Raw genomic sequence first — 19427 nt, 5'->3', positions numbered from 1 at the left:
ACTTATTTTAAAAATGTTTAGGGGTATAAATCCCTAATCCATTTGTACAAACCTGTTAGATTTTACTCTTTAAAAATAATTTACATCTACTAAGGTTTAAGTTAGATTAAGTAGAAAATATTTACACCCAGATAAACAGACCACTACTTAGTTAATTCTGTTGCCTCTCACATCCTTGATCATTTGGGTCCGTACTTTTCTTAAGAGTATTCTGAAACTTGTATCATTCTGTAACAAATTAGAATCTGCAGTACTAATTTTAAGATTAAAAGGCAACAGTGGTGTCAAATAAAATGCTCAGGATGGAATACATGATGGGTCAATTTTTCCCACCACTGTGGCTATATCCTACATCTGGATGACTTAGTAAATCGTGATTCTAAGTCTGACTTGTACAAAGACATGGCTCAATGAAACTGTAAATTACTAGTCTGTATTTAAAACAAAAACACCAAGACCATTTTAATGAAAACTAGTTTTATTTTAAAATTAAGTGCATAGCACTCATCTAATTCCACTGGTGTAGACTTTAGCACCATGCTCGCTATTTGCAATTAATATCATAACACAGATACATTTTGGTTTGCAGTCTGTACTTGAGTAGTGTTTATTTAGTGGACTTTGGTAAAGCCCTTGATACATATTAATCTCTTCACAGTACACATTAATGATGGTCCAGTAATCTCAAAAAACAAAAACAAAAAAACAAAATAACAAACAGCTTTAAAGACTAATCAATAAATTAAACAAAACAAAACCCACACAACTCCCCCACCCAACCCCCTCCCAAAGCTAACAGTTGTGAGTTGTATTTATATTGAAACCTAATGTTTTAAAAACACTTCTGGTTCTCCAACCATCCCACCCCACCCTGGGTATGCAGCAATAGTAATCAATTATTTTATTCTACCCCTCCCCAATTAATCCAGTGTTCTTTAGCTTTTTTAAATATAAATTGGGAAAAGTGTTAATAAGCTTTTAAAAAAGGCATATTCTTCTATAACAAGAATGACATACAAACCAATCAATAAAAGCATTTGACAAGACATTAAATCACCACAGGCACTGGTTGTTGTTTCAAGTTAGGATCTCTATCCCAATATCTTACATTCATAGCATTACTGAGGTAGTTAAAATACTGAAAATTGGACTCCAGGTTGCTGAGTTTGTGAATGTGAAAGATATACTATCTTTTGAACATATTTTCCCCCCAATGATTCAAGTTTTCTTACGGTAAGAACTACTAAACCTGCTCCAATTAGCAGCCTTTTTAGAGGAAAAATGATGATACTTTCAGAAAGCAATTTCCACACTTGAAAACTGCCATGAGCGAGTGTTCTTACCTGAGTGGTTTTTTAAATTTACCAGACTAATAAATGCACATCATGCCCTCTGTATCTAAATTATATAAAAGTTATTTTTCTTTTAAGGAAAGGACATTTCTCTAAGAATTCATGCTGGCAGAAGCCACCCACCCACACTCAACCACTGGAGCCATTTGGATCAGTCCTTTGCTGTGTTGAGCCCCTTCCCTTCCTCACAAAGGCCATTGGCTTGATTACTGAGACTCCTGCTGCATACCCACAACATCATTATGTTTGTCTTCAATGCACATTGTGGCAGTTGCATATCTGCCATGCAGATGCCCCTCTATTCAAGTGCTATCCTTAAAAAAACACAAATAGACACACCTTAATAATTTTTAAACCAGAAAGCATCCCTCCACCAAATCTCTCTTCTCCCACTAACAAGAGAGTAATGTATACAGTTTATTCATTATTATTATTTTTTACTTTTTAAGTTTATTCCCCCAAAACATTTCTCCCAAGTTGCCCTTGCTAACATGACTATTATTGTGTTTTCACTCATCATGAGTACAGTGAAATATGCCAGGGCAGTTGTGGGCCCAACCTAATGAAAGCAGCTACTGAAATTTAGAAATCAGTACTCTTGCCTGTTTAGACTAACTAGCTGGATTCCATGGTTGCTTATAAAACCTGTCTTCCACATAACAAAGTGCTGCACTAGCACAACCTGAGTACTACCCTGGCCACTCCCCTCTCCAAAATAAATCTACGTGACTTTATTCTAGTACTGATATTTTACAGTTATGTCTTCCTTTGAAAAAAACCTTTTTCTTAAGAGTATTCTCAAATCTGAATATAAATCATTGATTGCACTGAGAAATGCAAAACCTGTATACATATTATGAATCATAGGAACCACCACTTCATTCATTCTGTGCTACAATATTAAGTTCTCATTGGAAAACACATTTTAGCATAGGAGTATTTAACCTATGTTATAAAGGTAGTTCATACTATAACATTCCCAAAGCATGTTGCATTACAGTTAAATGTTTCCAAGTAGTACAAATTCCCTGAGTTAATGTGTTTTAATTCTAAAGAGTTGAGGCTGATCACTTAGGGGAAAAAACAAACAAGCAAGCAAACAAAAGTTATGACCATGATTTTAAGACATGGGATCTACTCCACCCCTAAATTTAGTATATAAATTCAGATACCTATATTATTTATGATAGGAAGTTATACAGAATCATCTGAAAAAAATTTTTACTGCACAGATTGGTATAGCATATCAATTCATGAGTTTAACCTTAGTCAGAAATTAATCTGTAGGTAAAAAAACAGAACAGAACAAAACAAAACAACTCAAAAACTGCAGAATAAACAAAAGATCTCTTCAAAAATTAATACTGTAACTTTCCTTCATAGAAGACGGTTTGGCAAGTCCACAGATAATCATTAGTCTTTGACATATAAGCCAACATAAGGCCCAGAGCCTACCACAGGTCAAACCTCAAAATGGCAAATTGGAGTCTGTCCAAATTTGTTGTTGTATTGATAATATTTGAAATATTTGGACCATCAGCCAGGCCTGAACATATCTGTCACACAGGATTTTGTAACAGGATTTGACACACACTATTAAGTGTTTGCTTAGTCCTCCTAGATATTAATGGTGCACTGAAAGGGATATTCAGTCTTCTGGTAGATCCTTTCCTTCTGAAGAGAAGTTTACAAAGTTTGTACCAGAGCTTCAAGTCACAAGACAGTCTGGGTTGGTTACTGCCTTTGCACATAATCACCTTTCAAAGCACGGGGTAATACAAGGATAATGTTCATTTATCTGGTAACTCCGGTTATAAGAAACACTCAGACAGGGTTTAACTTCTACTGGTATTGCTAGGGACATCCCAACACCAGTCTGTATGTGCCCAAGGCCCTGAACACTGGTTTGGAAGCCACCAGGACATGTCTGTAGTGTGTAAGACGAGGTGTGTGTGGTAGATACAATCTGCTGACAGCTTGGTTGTTCTGATACAGGATGGCGATATTGCAGTGAGGTCTGCTGAGTCTGAGGGAGATACTGAGGTTGCTGAAAATGGACCGGCCGTGAGGGCTGGGAGGCTGTCTGGAACACACCTAGTTGTGCTGACTGAGGGCCTGCCTGTCCTCTCTGTTTGTTTGCTTCTTTTACATCATTATCATGAGCACTAAAACATGGAGGAAAAAGGAAACAATATTACTTGAGAAGAATCTGCAGGGAACTCCCACCTCCACCTCCTCAACAGCTCACTCCATCAAATGCCACCACTACACAGGCAGCAGTCATTGCACCATAATTCCCAGCAGCAAGATCTTCCCTGTACCCTCCTAAGGCTATTTCCAACTTGGGAGTTGTGTCCAAAATAAGCACTTAATTTTGACTGTGACTTTAGTAACACTCTGGTGAGCCCCAAAATTTGAAGTGGAAATAAGAATGGGGTAAGATTTACTTGGACTGATCTCAAAGTTATGGCCTATAGACATTCAAGAGCAGCTCCTTTCCCTATCATGTACCTAGAACCACAGTAGCAAGGGTAACTTCTAACTTACTAGAAGCCAAAAGGAGCTCCCCTTCTACAGAGTCCTGCTCATACAGTGGCTTGTTCTCATGGCAGCAAGCAGCTGTCAAGAGCAAGTCTCCTAAGAGCTCTGTGCCTTTGAGAACTTTTTTGGGGGGTACCTTACACATGAATAAAAACGTTAATGAGAAACTATGAACACAAGACTAAAAAGGCTTACATCAACAGTCGTTCAATACACTGCACTAAGAAATCCCAGGAGTAAGCAGTAAGACGATGCAGTCTTGTAGGCCACGTTGGAGAAAGACGAAGTATAATCCTCGAAGAAGCCACACATGCAGCAGCTACTAAAGAAGGTGCATAATTTAGAAAGGCATAATCTGTGGAGACACCAAAAATGAACTTAAGCAACAGAATACCAAGTTACAAGCACACAAGTTACTTACTGGCAGCCACAACAACTCACCTTGCAGAGATACTTCCAGGAAGTAATCTGCATATTTGGCCATGTAGAGTTTAGTTTTTTCCAAGCAAATCATTGGCCAGCCATCATGAAGATCTGTTTCATGTACTGCTTCTGAGAGATAATACTCGATAAAGTGGGCAGCTGTTGGAAGGCAGAGGTTCCACTGAAAGGTTTCTAATAATAATAGTTCCATATGTAGCAAATTTTGTTTTGTTAATACTAGATTCATATTAGTCATACAACCCAGACTGTTGAGCTGCTCCAGCTTAGGCACACTATCTTCTTTTTCTTCAAATTTACCTTTTAAGAAAAGGGGAAAGGTTGGGAAAAGTATTAGGTAAGAGATCATTATATGTCTATTCAGTTAAATGGATTTTCTGACTTACCATCAAGATTTAGACCAAAGACATTCTTTTCTCTTCCTTACTGAGATAGGACTGTGCCAGAATACTTTGGTTCTGTATTTGCATACGTACTTTCCTTCCCAGTAACACCATCTCCCATTTTCCCTATCCTCCAAAAAAATATGCATGGAATACTTTCATTTGTATCCTACCTTGTAAAAAGAAAATAGTTATATATGCCAATGAGAAAAATAACTCAAATCTCACAAGCTGATTCTTTTCAGAAAGGTTCCTTCTTGTGGGCAGGTGATGGTTGGTGAAAGAAAATTATTTTAAGGTAGAAGCAGAGTAGAGTTTAAAGGACTTAATGTCAGAGCTTTTTAAGCTCAAGTGTCTCATTTTGGCATATTTTCAGCATAATCTCAATTCCAGAAAGAAATAAGAGATGGGGAGGTAGAGCTGGGTGAATGTCTAGCAAGCATTATCATTCCACCAAAAAAAAAAAAAAAAAAATCTATCCTCTTCTGAATTCTAGGCAAAAATCTAGCTAAGTCTATTTTAAAAGGAGGGGGAAAGGAGAAGATATTTTCTATCCTCTTTCAAATCCCCTTACTCAAAGCAGAATAGAAGACAACATGATAGTTGGATTTCATTCTTCAAAGGCATTAATTTTTCAGGAAATATTCATCTATAAGGTTTCCACAATGAACAACTGAGGAATAAGATTCCATCTCCAGCCCAAGAAACACATTTCTACTAATTATTATCTGTATGTATCACCTCACACTATTTCCAAATAAGCATTTTCCTATACATAAAGCATGCATTTTAGGTATTTCTAGAACTTATGGCTGGAGAATAGTCATGAACTATCACTTACTATTAAGATTTTTCAGATGCAGCAATAGAACCAGCGTTGTTTTCAAGTCTCTTTGGGTCTTATTCCTTGGTAGTTCATAAAACAGAAATAACTAAAGCCTTCTAACTCCCATTATTATGTTCTATTTTACATTAATGTTTAAAAAATATTTTGACATTTCAATATTTTGATAACAATTTCAATATATGTGGTTTCCTTGGAAATCTTATAATTTTATTTTATGCATTTAAAAACACTTTTGGAGAAGAGCCAGAAAAATTGCCAAAGTGAGAGAAACTAGAAGTTTCCTTGTCAACTTTCTCTTCTAGAGGGATAGGTTTGTACCACACATTAAAGCTGCAACAACAAATGGTAGGGACCACTCAGTGCAGATGCTCAAAGTATAGGCACCTGTATGGTAGCCAGCAAAAATTCACTCATGATGACCTATTCAGTGCTGAGGAAAAACTGCTGCTACATGCCTTTGATCTTTGCTTAGGCAGCAGAACTGGGGTTAAGTTCTGCCTCTGATGCCAGGAGATTCTAAGTGCCCATCTTGAGAAAAACCCAAGCCCAAAGGAGGAGAGATGTTATCTCTTCCTGCTCAAGAAAGTTAAATTGCTCTTTAACTAAATAAAGCTGAAGATAGGAGTTGATCTATAACTTACATAATTCAGACTTTAAAATCTAGATAGCTCTTTCTAGTTCAAATCACATAAAGAAGACTTCTGCAAGTTTAGTATACACTTTGTATAATTGAAAACATCTTAGTGTTTTTTTAATATAGTTATCCACCACCCACTCAATAAAGTGAAGGAAGAAGACAGACTGTTCTCAGTGTTTTTAAAGTGAAATTCTTCAGAAGACGAATGACCTAGGAATTTGATTCAAGCCCTCAGGATGAATCATTAAAGCTTTCAAAGCACCCTGCCATTTGTGTAGCAGCAGCCACACTGGCAGTATACTTCAAAGGAACATTGTAAAAAATTAATGAGTTTATTTATATCATGTTTGGAGTTCCTTTGAAGAAATTAATATACCATAATTCACAGATCAAGGATGTTTCATATTATCTCTTTGAAACTTACAACAGCAAAAATAAAATTGCAGCTGGGAGTGTAGATCAGTGGTAAAGTGTTTGCCTACCATAAGCCCTGGGTTTGGTCCCTAGCAAAGCAAAGCAAAGCAAGCCAAATAAATAAAGAAATAAAATTGCATAAGATCGATTTCACATCTCAAGAAACCAGGTAGTGAGGTTGGCCAATTCATTTAAGGTCAAATAAACTGATTTAAACAAAAAAAGGAAGCCAAAAGGAAGATTTATGTTTGAATTCCCAAATCTGAACCAAAGTACTGTACCAGATTTTATAGGGAGAACTACTAGAATGACAGATTTCTATATTTACATGTATAGAGTAAGTATTCAATGATTATAAATGTAAAAGACTTTGTATACTGATTTGCAAAGTTAAAAATAACTTGCATATTGCATATATAGCCACATTTAGAATTCTAATTCAGGTTAAGGAGTTTTGGAACTTTTTAATTATGTATAGTGATATAAGTGCTCAGCTTTGTGGACACTAAATTCAAAGAGTGTGATAACATCAATGAGTAACTGCTTTCATATCTATAGTTTTTATTATGCTGATGCTATGTGTGTGTACTTTAAATCTATTTACCTATCCATAATGCTACACACACACACAGTAAAAAGATCAGTTTCTTCAATTGAAAGGAAATACCAGAAGCCATGTGATTATATTGATAAAGGCCCCAAACAGGATATAAGGGCACAGGAAATTCATATCAGTTTCCCAGAAAATAAAGAATTAAGAGGCCACAGAAAACAAAACACCAAGTTGTCTTTCCTTTAGAGGAAATGTGCAAGTCAGTCATGGAAAGCAACATTTTCAAAGCCAGCAGTGAATGACAGATATGTGGTAGAGAAGAGTTGTACACCGAATTGGGAATGGATCTGGGGAAGTTCTGAGCTCTGCCAAACCACTTTCTATTTTTTTAATTACTTAGTAGGAAAGTCATCCTTAATACATACTAAGAATACTCACAAATTTGTAAGGCCATCAATCTAATAGAAAAATTGATGAAGAACAAAAAATTCATAGAAAAAAATTCTAAGCTCATTAGAAATTTGAGATACAAATCAGATCAACTGTGAAATATTTTTGCTCTAAGAGGAAGTTATAAAAAAGAAAAAAAACTTTGCTAACCCACTACTGGTGTCAAGGAGAAACAAGCACTTGCTACAATTGTTATTACTAAAAGTCTATAATTTCACTTTCACTTCATCTTGATTCCAAGATCATTTGTTAGTTTCATAAGACCTTAAGCAAATTATCAGACACCCCATATTCAAGACTGATTCCAAGCTCTTCATATGTTTCATGCTGGCCACAGACACCAACGGAAGCCATGCTACACGTGATAAAAACAGGATATGAGAATTTCTCTGTACAAACCAGGGTCTATTTTAGGATAAACCAGGACTCTTAGGGAATAATTACAATGTCAAACCCTTTATGTTGCATTTTCTTATGTTAAAACCCACCTTATCCTCAAAACTTTGTAAGGCAAGGGGTCTGTATTTTCATCTTAATAGAGAAATAACCTGGGATGCAAGGTTGTTGAAATTCATATTGTGGGTGATTCAAATCCAGAAAAATCCATCATTATAGTCCCTGCTCTAAAACAAGGCAATCAGAAATAATGTGTAGATCCTTCTTCCTTTCTCTAATGATGAATACAACAAGGAATTGGCAACTTAAGCTCCTGGAATTTTATAAGCTGCTGTCTTTCAACCTATTCCATAACTGAAATAAATTTTACCTGGTACTTTCAGTTATAAGCTATCCTGTACTTTCATACTCCAGGATGCCCACCCCAAAGCAGGGAAAAGTTGCGGGAGGATCATAATAGAGTTAGAGTTCAGTCCTTCTATGAGGAAGATAGCAGTTATCTGAATAATGTTTATGGTAACTAACAGGAGAGCTGCCATTGACATCAAATGTAAGAAGGCATAGTATGAGAATATATCACTAAGAATGAATTCTACAAATTTAAAACATATCAGACACTGAAAATTAATTTAGTCACATAAGTCAGTCTATGAACTGACCATGCATCATTTATTAATTTCATAATCCACAAAGATGAGCTTCCCACTTGACTTACACCATTCTTTTAAGAACTACAGGCAGAACAACTGTGATTTTGTAGTGGTAAAATGACAGTGTCAGCTACAGCAAGCAAAAAATTTTTATTAATGATCCCAAGTTTTAAACCCCAAAGGGCTTCACAGTCAGTGATGAAACATATACAGCACTGTACATGTGATTACTTATGGGCATGAAACTTTAATTAAAAGTTAAAGGTTCAGACCTTTATAGATTGGATAGAGAGAAAGGATGGGAGAGGAGGGGAGGAGTAGGGGGGATAGGAAAGGCAGCAGAATAGAATAGACAATATGATTTATGTATATACATTCCATGTATGTATTATATGTCATGTATGACTAAAAAAATGAAAATAAATCGTATGGTTAAAAAAAATGAAATAAAGATATTTGTCCACATACAACTAAAAAATAAATACTAAAAAAAAAAGTTAAAGGTTAATTATAAATGTGCAAAGAGTACCTCTCTGGCTTCTGGGTGGGGGAGAGATGTGAGATGTGTCTGGGTCTTAGGAGGAAGACAGATTAAAGGGGAAATGCAGTTATTCAGGAAGTAGATAATATTCTGCTAAGAATCTGGCTCAAGGTATCTGGGAAGAAATTTGAATAAGGAGACTGGGTGACTACATCCAGATGAAAGATTCTAAATGCTATAGTAAGCAGTTTCTACCTTAAACCACAAATAGTGGGAAGTCATGGCTTTACATGACAATGGCTTTACATTCATTCTTGTCCTAACAAGGGATCTGAAATAACATACAAAAAGATATTCAAGGGGGCTGGGGATGTGGCTCAAACGGTAGCGCGCTCGCCTGGCATGCGTGCGGCCCGGGTTCGATCCTCAGCACCACATACAAACAAAGATGTTGTGTCCACCGAGAACTAAAAAATAAATAAATATTAAAAAAAAAAAAAAAAGATATTCAAGGGGACAAAATAAGTAGATGAGGTCATCAAATCACAGGAAGAATAAAGATAGGAAAATAAAATCTGAGAAGAGATTAGTACCAGAAATCAAACCACAGGGGACTACATTTGGTTTTAAGTTTATTAGCAGCCAAAACACAAAGGTGTTTCAGAAAGAACTTCGGTGGCACTGGCATAGGGGGAATGTTTTGTGGACAGCAGCCATACTGGATCTTAACCCTTCAGTGGTGATTAGAGGTGAAGACTGATGATATATGTACATATTACAGGGCTTAACTTTCTATTATAGTAACATGGATAATATAAAAAGTATACATCAATTTGATTTCAATAAAGACATTCTCATTACTGAAAAAAGAAAAAAACTCAATTCCTTTATTTGCCCTTTCTTTTCACTGAGAGTACTAGCAAGCAATGAAATGAGTTACAATTAGATATTAAGAGAAAGAGGTGGGAAAAGGTCTAGTGGTACCTTCTGTAAATTGGGTTAAAAAGATCAGTTGGCCTGATGCACAAGAAAGATTCTTCCATCTGTAGTAGCTGCACACAAAAGTTCAGTTCACTAAGCCAATTTGTTATATAGTCAGTAGAAAGCATTCTAACAATCTAAGAGCATGGTACTTTTACAAGTATCTCAACTTTAGCTCCATTAATGTTTGGAGCCAAAGAATTCTTTATTCTGGGGAACTGTCCAGTGCATTACAGAATGTTTAGCAGCATACAAAGTTTCTGTGCACTAAGTGCTAGCAGCATCCCCCAACAAGTTGTGATAACTAAATGCTTTCACATGTTGATGAGCATCCCCTGTGGGTCAGAGTTGTTCCTGGTTGTGAATCACTGATTTTAAATAATGATTCTCAATTGGAAAAGCACAACAGAATTATCTTTGGAACTTTTTAAAAATTAAAAATTATCCAGTTCCCACTAGGTAAATGCTGACTCAATAGTATGATCTGTGGTGGTCTAGAATTTGCATTTATATCAGAATCTTCAACATGTTGGGCTTAGGCATATATTTTTCAAATACTCCAGAACGATTTTTTCATGTCTGATTAACAATCATTCTGCTAAAAAAGCACTTTCATAATAAACTTCCTGATAGTACTAATGAATAGGATTTGAGTTCTATGTAAGTCTATTTTATCATATAAGTAATGGAGATTTCCAGTCATGTAAATCACATTCCTACTTACTTGCTAGAAGCAGACAGGAAAGCGCAACTAAATGCAGCTGCTGGATAGAGATGTCATAGCGATCCATAAACAGGTCCAGCAAATAGACAGCAAGATGTCGGGCCGAAGGGCAGAGTGTGAAGCGATTGCTCACAATGGCAATCAAATCAGCAAAATACCTTCTGAGACTTAGTTGAGGGGACTGGCCTTTGTAGGAGGGCAACTTCAGCTCCTAAAGCAAGAAGAACAACACTTAGTCTGACATAATCTGTAGAAATACCCCCACATAGTCTTTCCAATATATTAGTGTTACAAGTACGTCCAAAACACACTTTTCCTAAGAGGAACACAGAAATGAAAAAAGGGAGGATAATAAATGGCATTTAAAAATTAATCTGGTTAAAATAAAAGTTTTCTATTTATTCTTAACGACCTCTGACGTGACCAATTTTAAGTGTTTCTTGCTTTATGGAATGGATACATTCTACAAAGATCTTTAAAAAGAGAATTGTATTTTCACTATCATGTGTTTTCAAAAAAATGTGTCCTTGCCAAAAATCTAACCATCACACACACACACACACACACACACACACACCCCTGAGGAATCTCAAAACTTTTCTTAAGAAGGTGGATATGTTCCTGGTATGCTGCATATTATGTTATACTTGCAGAGATCTAGAGACCAGTACTCATCCTTAGTATTTTCTAATCTCATGTCCTTTTCAGCAGTTTTATGATCTTCTTTTGCCTAATCTTTCTTTTGCCCTTTATATACCTAAATTTTTCCCATCATCAGTTTTTAATCTTAAATATTATACCAACTAGTTTTTCAAAAATTGGAAAATATATACTAGTAAAATATTTCAGGAGCATAGAGAAAAGTGGAAAATTTCCAAATTCATTTTATGGATAAGTATAAAACACTTAACTAATAGGTACTACAATAGCAGGAAGTAACATGGATATGATACCAAAAGCACAGGCAAAAAGAAAAATGTCCAGTCCCCAGAGTGAAAGGGCAACCAACAGAATAGGAGAAAATGTTTAGAAATTATATATCTGACAAAAGATTAATAGCCAAAGAACTATTACAATTCAACAGTAAAAAACTAACCCATTTTAAAAATGGGCAAAGGACTTGCATAGACATTTCTCCAAAGAACATAAATAAAAGGCCAAGAAGCATATGAAATGATGCTCAGCATCATTAATCACTAAGGAAATGCAAATCAAAACTATTCAAAAAAGGAAGAAAAATAGAATTAAGTGTTAACGAGGATGTGGAGAAACTGGGACTCTTGTACAAAACTAGTAGGATGTCAAATGGGACAGTTTACATCCATATTATCATGGATAATGGTGGCAGTTCGTCAAAAAAATTAAATAAATAATCACCAAATGATCCATCAATTGCACTTTTAGGTATATCCAAAAGAACAGCAAGAAGGGATTTGAACACATATTTGTACACCCACATTCATGTCACCATTATGTATAATAACCAAAACATGAAAACAAACAACCCAAATGCCTGACTGATGGATACATAAAATGTGGCATTCACAATGAAACATTATTCAGTATTAAAATGGAAATTCTGATAAATGCTACAGAGAAGACAGTATGCTGTTGGATTATAAAGAATAATTATTTTACGGTTCCACTTATGTGAAGTACTTAGAATATTCAAATTTGTAGGGACAAAGCAGAATAGTGGTAACCAGGGGCAGAAGGGTGAGGGTGGAAGATTGGGAAATTACTAAGTATGGAGTTTCAGTTTACGAAGATGAAAAAGTTCTAGAGGGGACAGTGGTGACAGAAGCAAAACAATGTAAATGTACCTAATGTTATTGAACTGTCACTTAAAAATGGTTAACATGGCAAATTATTACATGTACATTACATTACATGAAAACAGGGAAGTTACATATAATCTAATATTTTCTAAGATTAGATTAGTATCAAAAATGCATCATCATAATCAGCTGTAATACTTCTCATGAATACAAGGACTGTTTGGTATTAGGAACTGTAATTCACAAAAAAATCCATACACAAATATGCACAATCATCTTGACAGATACCACAACAGCATCTGAAATAAAAGTGACCCTGGGAAAAACAGAACAAATGTTCATACATATCTTTAATGAAGGAATGGATTGGATGGAGGTAAAATGGTATTGAATATAAGAGCCTGCATCTCACTTGCAGGTGAAACAATAGAAGGATTACCAGGCTAGTGCCTATGATTGCAACATTACCTAACCAATTCAGATAGAAAAAAGTGAAGGTATACTTATTGGAAAGGAAGAATCATAAATTATTCTCATGAAACAAATTATTATTTTTTAGATGGCAGAATTTGTGTCCAGAAAACTCAAGAAAATCACAGAAAAAATAAAGAGAAACAGTAAGATTTCAGTAGGATGGTTGATTATAAAATTAAAACAGTTTTTCTATACAATCGAATACAATATTTCACATGAGTATCTATAAAAATAAAGACCAAGAATAGATTTACATATGCCAACACTGTATGAAGATAAATTTGGCTGGGTGAGGTGGCGCATATCTGTAATTCCAGTGACTCAGAAGGCTGAGGCACAAGGATCACAAGTTCAAGGCCAGCCTGGGCAACTTAGCAAGACCCTGTCTCAAAAGATAAAAAGGACTGGGGATGTTGCTCAGTGGTAAACAGCCATGGGTTCAATCTGTAATATGAAAAAAATTTTAAAAAGATAAAATATTGATAGGTGTGGAGGACTTACATGGAAAGATGTTCTTGGACAGGATAAGATATATGAAAATAATGGCATTTCAAATAAGGGGAGAATAGATATATTTAATAAATATTTCTGTTAAATATGATGAAGAACTAATTTCTTACTGTTTAGAGAACTCTTACAAGTAAATCAGTAAGAAAAAGACAACATATGAACCAAGATCATAGGAAAAATACAACAGGACCAAAAATATATAAAAAGATGTCAGATCTTATTCAAATTTAAAGCATTATGTAATTGTTTACTTTCTAGATCAGGTTTTATCAATTTTTGTTTATGCTATTGAGAGAGAAATAGTAGCTCTCACATACTATTGATCAGATTGACAACTATTGGAGAGTAATTTGTAATAGATAATTTTTTAAAAAGTACAAATGCTTTTTAACCTAAAAACTCTAATCCCAGGAATATATTATATATAAAAAGGAATCCTTTTGCAGCTGTTTGTAATAGCAAAAAAAGCTTGATGCCCAACAACCACAATGGATCTCCAGAAAATTATGCTGAGTTTAAAAAGTTAATCCTGAAAGGTCACATATTTTATAACTCTTATTTATATAACATTCTTGAAATGACAAAACTATAGAAAGAACAGATTGGTGGTTGTCAGGGGTTAAGAGAGGGCATGAGGGGCTAGGGTTTAGGGCCAGCAGTAGAGCACTTGCCTGGCACACGTAAGGCACTGGGTTCGAGCCTCAACACCACATAATACATACATACATACATACATACATAAATAAAATAAAGTTAAAAAATTCTTTGTTAAAAAACTCTTTTTAAAAAGAGGACATGAGATGGCAGGGGAAGGGTATGCTTTTTATAAAAGGGTAACATAAGATACACCCTTGTGATGATGGAAAATATTCTACATCTTGGCTATGTCAATGTAATTACCCTGGTTGTGATAGATGATTATAGTTTTTCAAGAAGTTACCACTGGAGGAAACTAGTTAAAGGTAATAGGGGATCCCCCTGTACTATAACTGCATAGGATTCTACAATAATCTCAAAATATAAAGCTTAATTTTTTAAAAAAAGTGTGATGTCTATTAATAGGGATCTAGTTAAATAAACTATGGGATGTTGATGCAATGTAGCATTTAAAATAAAGGTCAATAGACCTAGATAGGTTGATGTGGAAAAACCTCATAAATTGAGGGTGGTATGGCAGGAAGGTACAGAATAATGAATATATGTTATGACCTCTGTAGGAACAACAAAATATTATATTTTCAGATATACTGATTTACTAGGTATCTTCAAGGAAAAAGAACCTTAAGAGGATCAAGGCAACACAAGCTGGGTGTGATGGCACACACCTATAATCCCATGACGAAGGAGGCTAAGGCAGGAAGATTGCAAGTTTAAGGCCAGACTGAGAAACTTTGCAAGATTCCATCTCAAAATAAAAATCAAAAAGGGACTGTGGGGTTTAGCACAGTGGTAAAATGCCCTGGGTTCAATCCCAGTACCACACATACACAAATATATAATAATAGAAATAATAATAATAATAGCATAAACAAACACTACTGAGAAAATAATTTTTCTCTCAATAAAAGGAACATGCTGGTTTCTCATATAGCTCCTAGGATTCTTCCTTTCTCCTTCACTATTTCTATAGATTTTTAGAATGGTGTAAATGAGTTGTAACTTTACCTTTCTTTGCTGCCATCATGTGACATATATTGAGCATCTCCCTTGTAGCAGGCACTGTGCTAACCCCAGGAGAAAAGCTGGAAAAACAGTCTCAAGCCTCTCTCTAGCAGGTGAATCAAAATACAGAGATCATTATAACACAATATTATAATCACAAGGTATTATGAGTACACTGAGAAAGGCTAACTCAGCTCAAGGAGTGAGGAACTGGGAAAAAATAAAGCCAGGGTAGGTTTCTGGAAAAGACATACTAGGAAACACACCTTCAAAATGCTAGAGGGGTTTATTATTAGCAATGTTAACCTTACAAACTTAAAAAAAAAAAAAAAGTCAGGAGGGGCTCTGGATGTAGCTCAGGGGCAGAGTGTCTGCCAAACACACATAAGGACTTGGGTTGGATCCCTAGCACTGAGGGAGAGAGGGAGGAGGAAGGAAGGAAACCTAAGGGCCATCAAGACAATTTTAAATAACGTGTCCAATATATTCTCTTTTAAGTTTTTTTAAATGGTAAAGCAGAAGTGCTTATCACATAACCAACAAGAGTCTGTTCTTGTCTAGGTACTGCAGTTACGTAAACATAAGAAAATGACAATGTTTTTCTCAACTTACAGGTTTCCCCTGCTGTCTATTCCCAATCCCTCAGAATTGAACACTCTTATTCTTGCTTCTCAAATGCCATTCCCTTCCCACACAGGAAGGAAATACAGGCTTAAAAGAATACTCAGAATTTTAACTACAATTCTACGGGGTAAATATTTTCTAAATGTTTCTCACAAAGCTACAATTTGAGAACTGTCATTAAGTCTTCTAAAAATTCTTTCCCAAACAACTATGACACTAAATGCAGCAAGAAGATGAGAAGAAAAGGAGACATAAGCATCTGAGGAGACATGTTGATTTGTAGGTTTTTTTGAGTGGTAAATTGTGTTTTATAAAAACTGTCTAGTTGGCATTTAGGGTTGAAGAGGATTTCTAGTCACTGTATTTCACTCTTCCCTAGAAGAAATAATGCTGGTCACATTGATTATTTCTCTACAAACCTTGGGTCTAAACACAGAACATCTTCCAGATTATACAATGGCAACACCCCAAAGAAAGACCTAAATTTGGATGTTCTGACTTATGAAAAAAGATTGGATTCTATGAAGGTGGGATGTTTGTGTCTCTCAGTTACTGTTCCAACTGGTATGGTACTCAGCATGTTCAATACAATAAGCAGATGACTATCTAAGTAAATCATCAACTAACAGCCTGAATTTAACTTGTTTTTTTTTTTAAATTCATTTATTTATACGCAGTGCTGAGAATTGAACCCAGTGTCTCACATATGCTAGGCAAGCACTCTACCACTGAGCCACAACCCCAGCCCGTTACTTGCTTTTCTATAATAAAAATTCATTTTAACTTCCTTGACTTCAACCCAGGATAGTGTGCCACAGATGGCCCAAGACACCTTCAGTGGTATTCCTTCAGACCCTGTGCTATCTTGTCCTATGACAGTTCATTAGCAACTTGAGTGCAGGGCTGTCTTATTCTTTGGCTCCTTCAGAGACTAATGCACAAGAGCATTCAACAAACTCAGATTAAAAAAAAAAAAAAAAACTACTTCTAAATTCAACTGACAAAACCAACTCAGATAATCACTCATGATTAAAATTATCTACACATAAAATACAAGAATTGAAAACCATGAGGGATCACCAAGAAAAATCTTAAAAGTTTTGGTCAATTAAAATATATAAGTATCATTTACAAATGATTAATTTCACCACATACAAGAGGGATTAAAAATCTAACCCTTAGAAAAGCACATTTCCAACCAAAAGATGACATCTGCCAAAAGGAAAAAAAAATTAAAAGCGTATCCAGACAATTTTCAAAGAAGAAAACCTGCAACTCTTCTTAACCCTCCAGAGAACCATCCCATAGTTGGAACTTTTTTATGCAGTAAAAATGCTCTCTTAGGGGGCTGAGTTGTATTCAGGGTAAAAGACTGAACGTCAGAAGTAGTAAACAGCATTTAGAAACCTAGAGCTTTAAAAACATACAAAATTCTAAGAATTTAAGTCAATTCGATTTTTTTTTCCAATCTACTTAGTGTCTTCAGGGACTTAAGATAAAAGTTTGTTATCATCCCAGAATCTCTCAAGTCCAATGATCAGAATCCCCTTTATTAAAGAGCAGGCTGTTTTGCTTCTCACTTTGGTTCTCTCTATCCAACGTGAAAGTGAGTTAAACTAGAGATCATTTTGGATCAGAAGTTATACCTTCTGGTTATCAGAAAGGCAGAGCTGTCTATTAATCTGTTTTGTAAAATGCACAGTAAAGTTATTTAAGAGCTGTGATACACAGATTTTGTGCCCAGAAAAGTGTATTTTTTCAATATCTGTTAAGTATATTAGGTCTTTCTACCTTTAATACTAAGCTTTTTTGAACAGTCCCAAATCTTAAGAGGCAAGTAATAATAACAGTTTTTACTTGGGCTAACTATATGCCAAGCACTAAAGCCCCTATACAATACATTTAAATTTCAAAATCACCTAATAAGGTATGTTCTACTGTTGTTGTTATTGTGATGGGGATCACCCAGGACCTCGCTCAAGCTAGGCAAGTGCTCTACCACTGAGTTATACCTTCCACCCCACATTCTATTATGATTATTCCTCACTTTACATGTGGGCAAACTGAGAACCAGAAAACTAACTAGCCCAATGTCTCACAGCAAGTTAGATGAAAGCATGGGAAATTTAGATATGTACAAAAGAGACTTACAACAGCGGCATGCAGAACCAACTATAGAACAATTAAGGCTGCTTTGCCCAATAAAAACTCAGAGTGTATGTATTCTGAAATACACGATCAAATTCATGGTCCATCTGGAGACAAGAACATCCACTTTTCCTTTCCTAAGCCCTCGCATCATTTAAGTTGCAGGTTATTCTGATATAGCCCAGGGACGGAACGAATAAGTTAATTAACCTTGAGCAAATAAGCGAACTAGGGTTTTCTGGCCTGGAAGACCTGGACTTTCTGGGAACTTCGAGGTTCATTTTAACTGGCGCAAGACCCCGAATGGCAAGGTTGAGAACCAGTGTTACCTTGTACCGAAGCGCTTGGTGAATATCAGCAGCCAGTTGTCCTCGCCACCACTGCCCCTCCAGCTCCATGAGACTCGGCGGCGCGCCTAGCCAGACGCGGCAACTTCAGTCTGGAAGACACGCCCCAGACGCGGTCACTGCCAGCAACTTCCCCCACGACCCTCCGCGCCCCCTCCCTGAGGGGTGTGACCTCAGCTACCCTGTGCGGCTGTTGGTCTTCACCTCACTCGTCCTGAGCCCGGGACGCACCCAAACAGTTCCCAGATCCCACACTTAAGGCCCGTCCTGTGCACTCAGGAGGAGCTACCTTATTTAGGGAACTGCCCAACTAGTTTCAGGGAAAGAGGGAGATCAACTCGGACCCCGAGCTGCCAACGCACAGACCTGGCCGCAAGCAGGGCAAGAGCCGGGGCGGGAGGCCCGCCTTCGGACTCCAGGAGTCCCGGGTTGAAACGCTCCGAGGAGCGGGTAGACCTGACACCAGTCCCAGCCCCGCTAGGGTGCAAAGTTCCCTCCGAGAGGCCAGGAACGAACGTCCGCCGGCCGCAGAAGGCCGGGCGCCCGCTCCTCCCCGGGATCTGAGGAACCGCGCGGACCCTGAATGGCGAACAAAAGGCCGGGCCGGCCAGGATCCGCGCCTCGCCCCCGGGACTGGTGCCCGCGCCCAGCCCAGGCCTGCTCGGCCGCACCGCGGCTCTCTTACCCGGAACCGCGGCCTTCACAGCCCCAGCCCCGCCGGCATGTGGGGGACCCTGGCCCCGCTCATGCTGCAGACAGTCTGCAGCTACGCTCCGGCCTCAGCTCGGGCCCAGCGCCGGGGCGCTCCCGCCGCCAATTAAGGAAGTTGGAGCCTAATACAGCATGATGGAGATTTGGGCCTACACTTTCTTCTAATAGACCCAGTGTCTTTGGTTTAATTCCTAAGTCTTCAATCCACTTTGAGTTTAGTTTTGTGCATGGTGAGAGATACAGGTTTAATTTCATGTTGACAAATATGGATTTCCGGTTTTCCCAGCACCATTTGTTGAAGAAGCTATCTTTTCTCCAATGTA

The 19427-nt window shown here is 36.9% G+C and overlaps 1 protein-coding gene across 4 annotated transcripts; it reads right to left on the bottom strand.

Moving 5' to 3' along the window:
* Positions 1–460: 460 nt before the first annotated feature.
* On the bottom strand, positions 461–19211 carry Ccnj (cyclin J). Of its 4 annotated transcripts, none has more exons than XM_015494565.2 (6): positions 19079–19211; positions 18376–18485; positions 10851–11061; positions 4335–4634; positions 4089–4248; positions 461–3517 (listed from the first exon to the last, which is right to left on the bottom strand). In XM_015494565.2, the coding sequence occupies exons 2-6, from the start codon at positions 18442–18444 to the stop codon at positions 3106–3108; spliced, it is 1152 nt and encodes a 383-aa protein (XP_015350051.1). In that variant the 5' UTR covers positions 18445–18485; positions 19079–19211; the 3' UTR covers positions 461–3105. The 4 variants fall into 4 exon arrangements, with proteins under 4 accessions (XP_015350051.1, XP_015350053.1, XP_015350054.1 ...); XM_015494567.2 differs by having other exon boundaries at positions 4089–4215; XM_015494568.2 differs by having other exon boundaries at positions 4089–4212.
* Between the last annotated feature and the right edge of the window lie 216 nt (positions 19212–19427).

This window comes from Marmota marmota, unplaced genomic scaffold, assembly GCF_001458135.2.
Source record: "Marmota marmota marmota unplaced genomic scaffold, marMar, whole genome shotgun sequence".
NCBI classification, from domain to species: domain Eukaryota; kingdom Metazoa; phylum Chordata; class Mammalia; order Rodentia; family Sciuridae; genus Marmota; species Marmota marmota.
The sequence above is the reverse complement of the archived record's forward strand: the minus strand, read 5'-3'. Positions and strand labels throughout refer to the sequence as shown.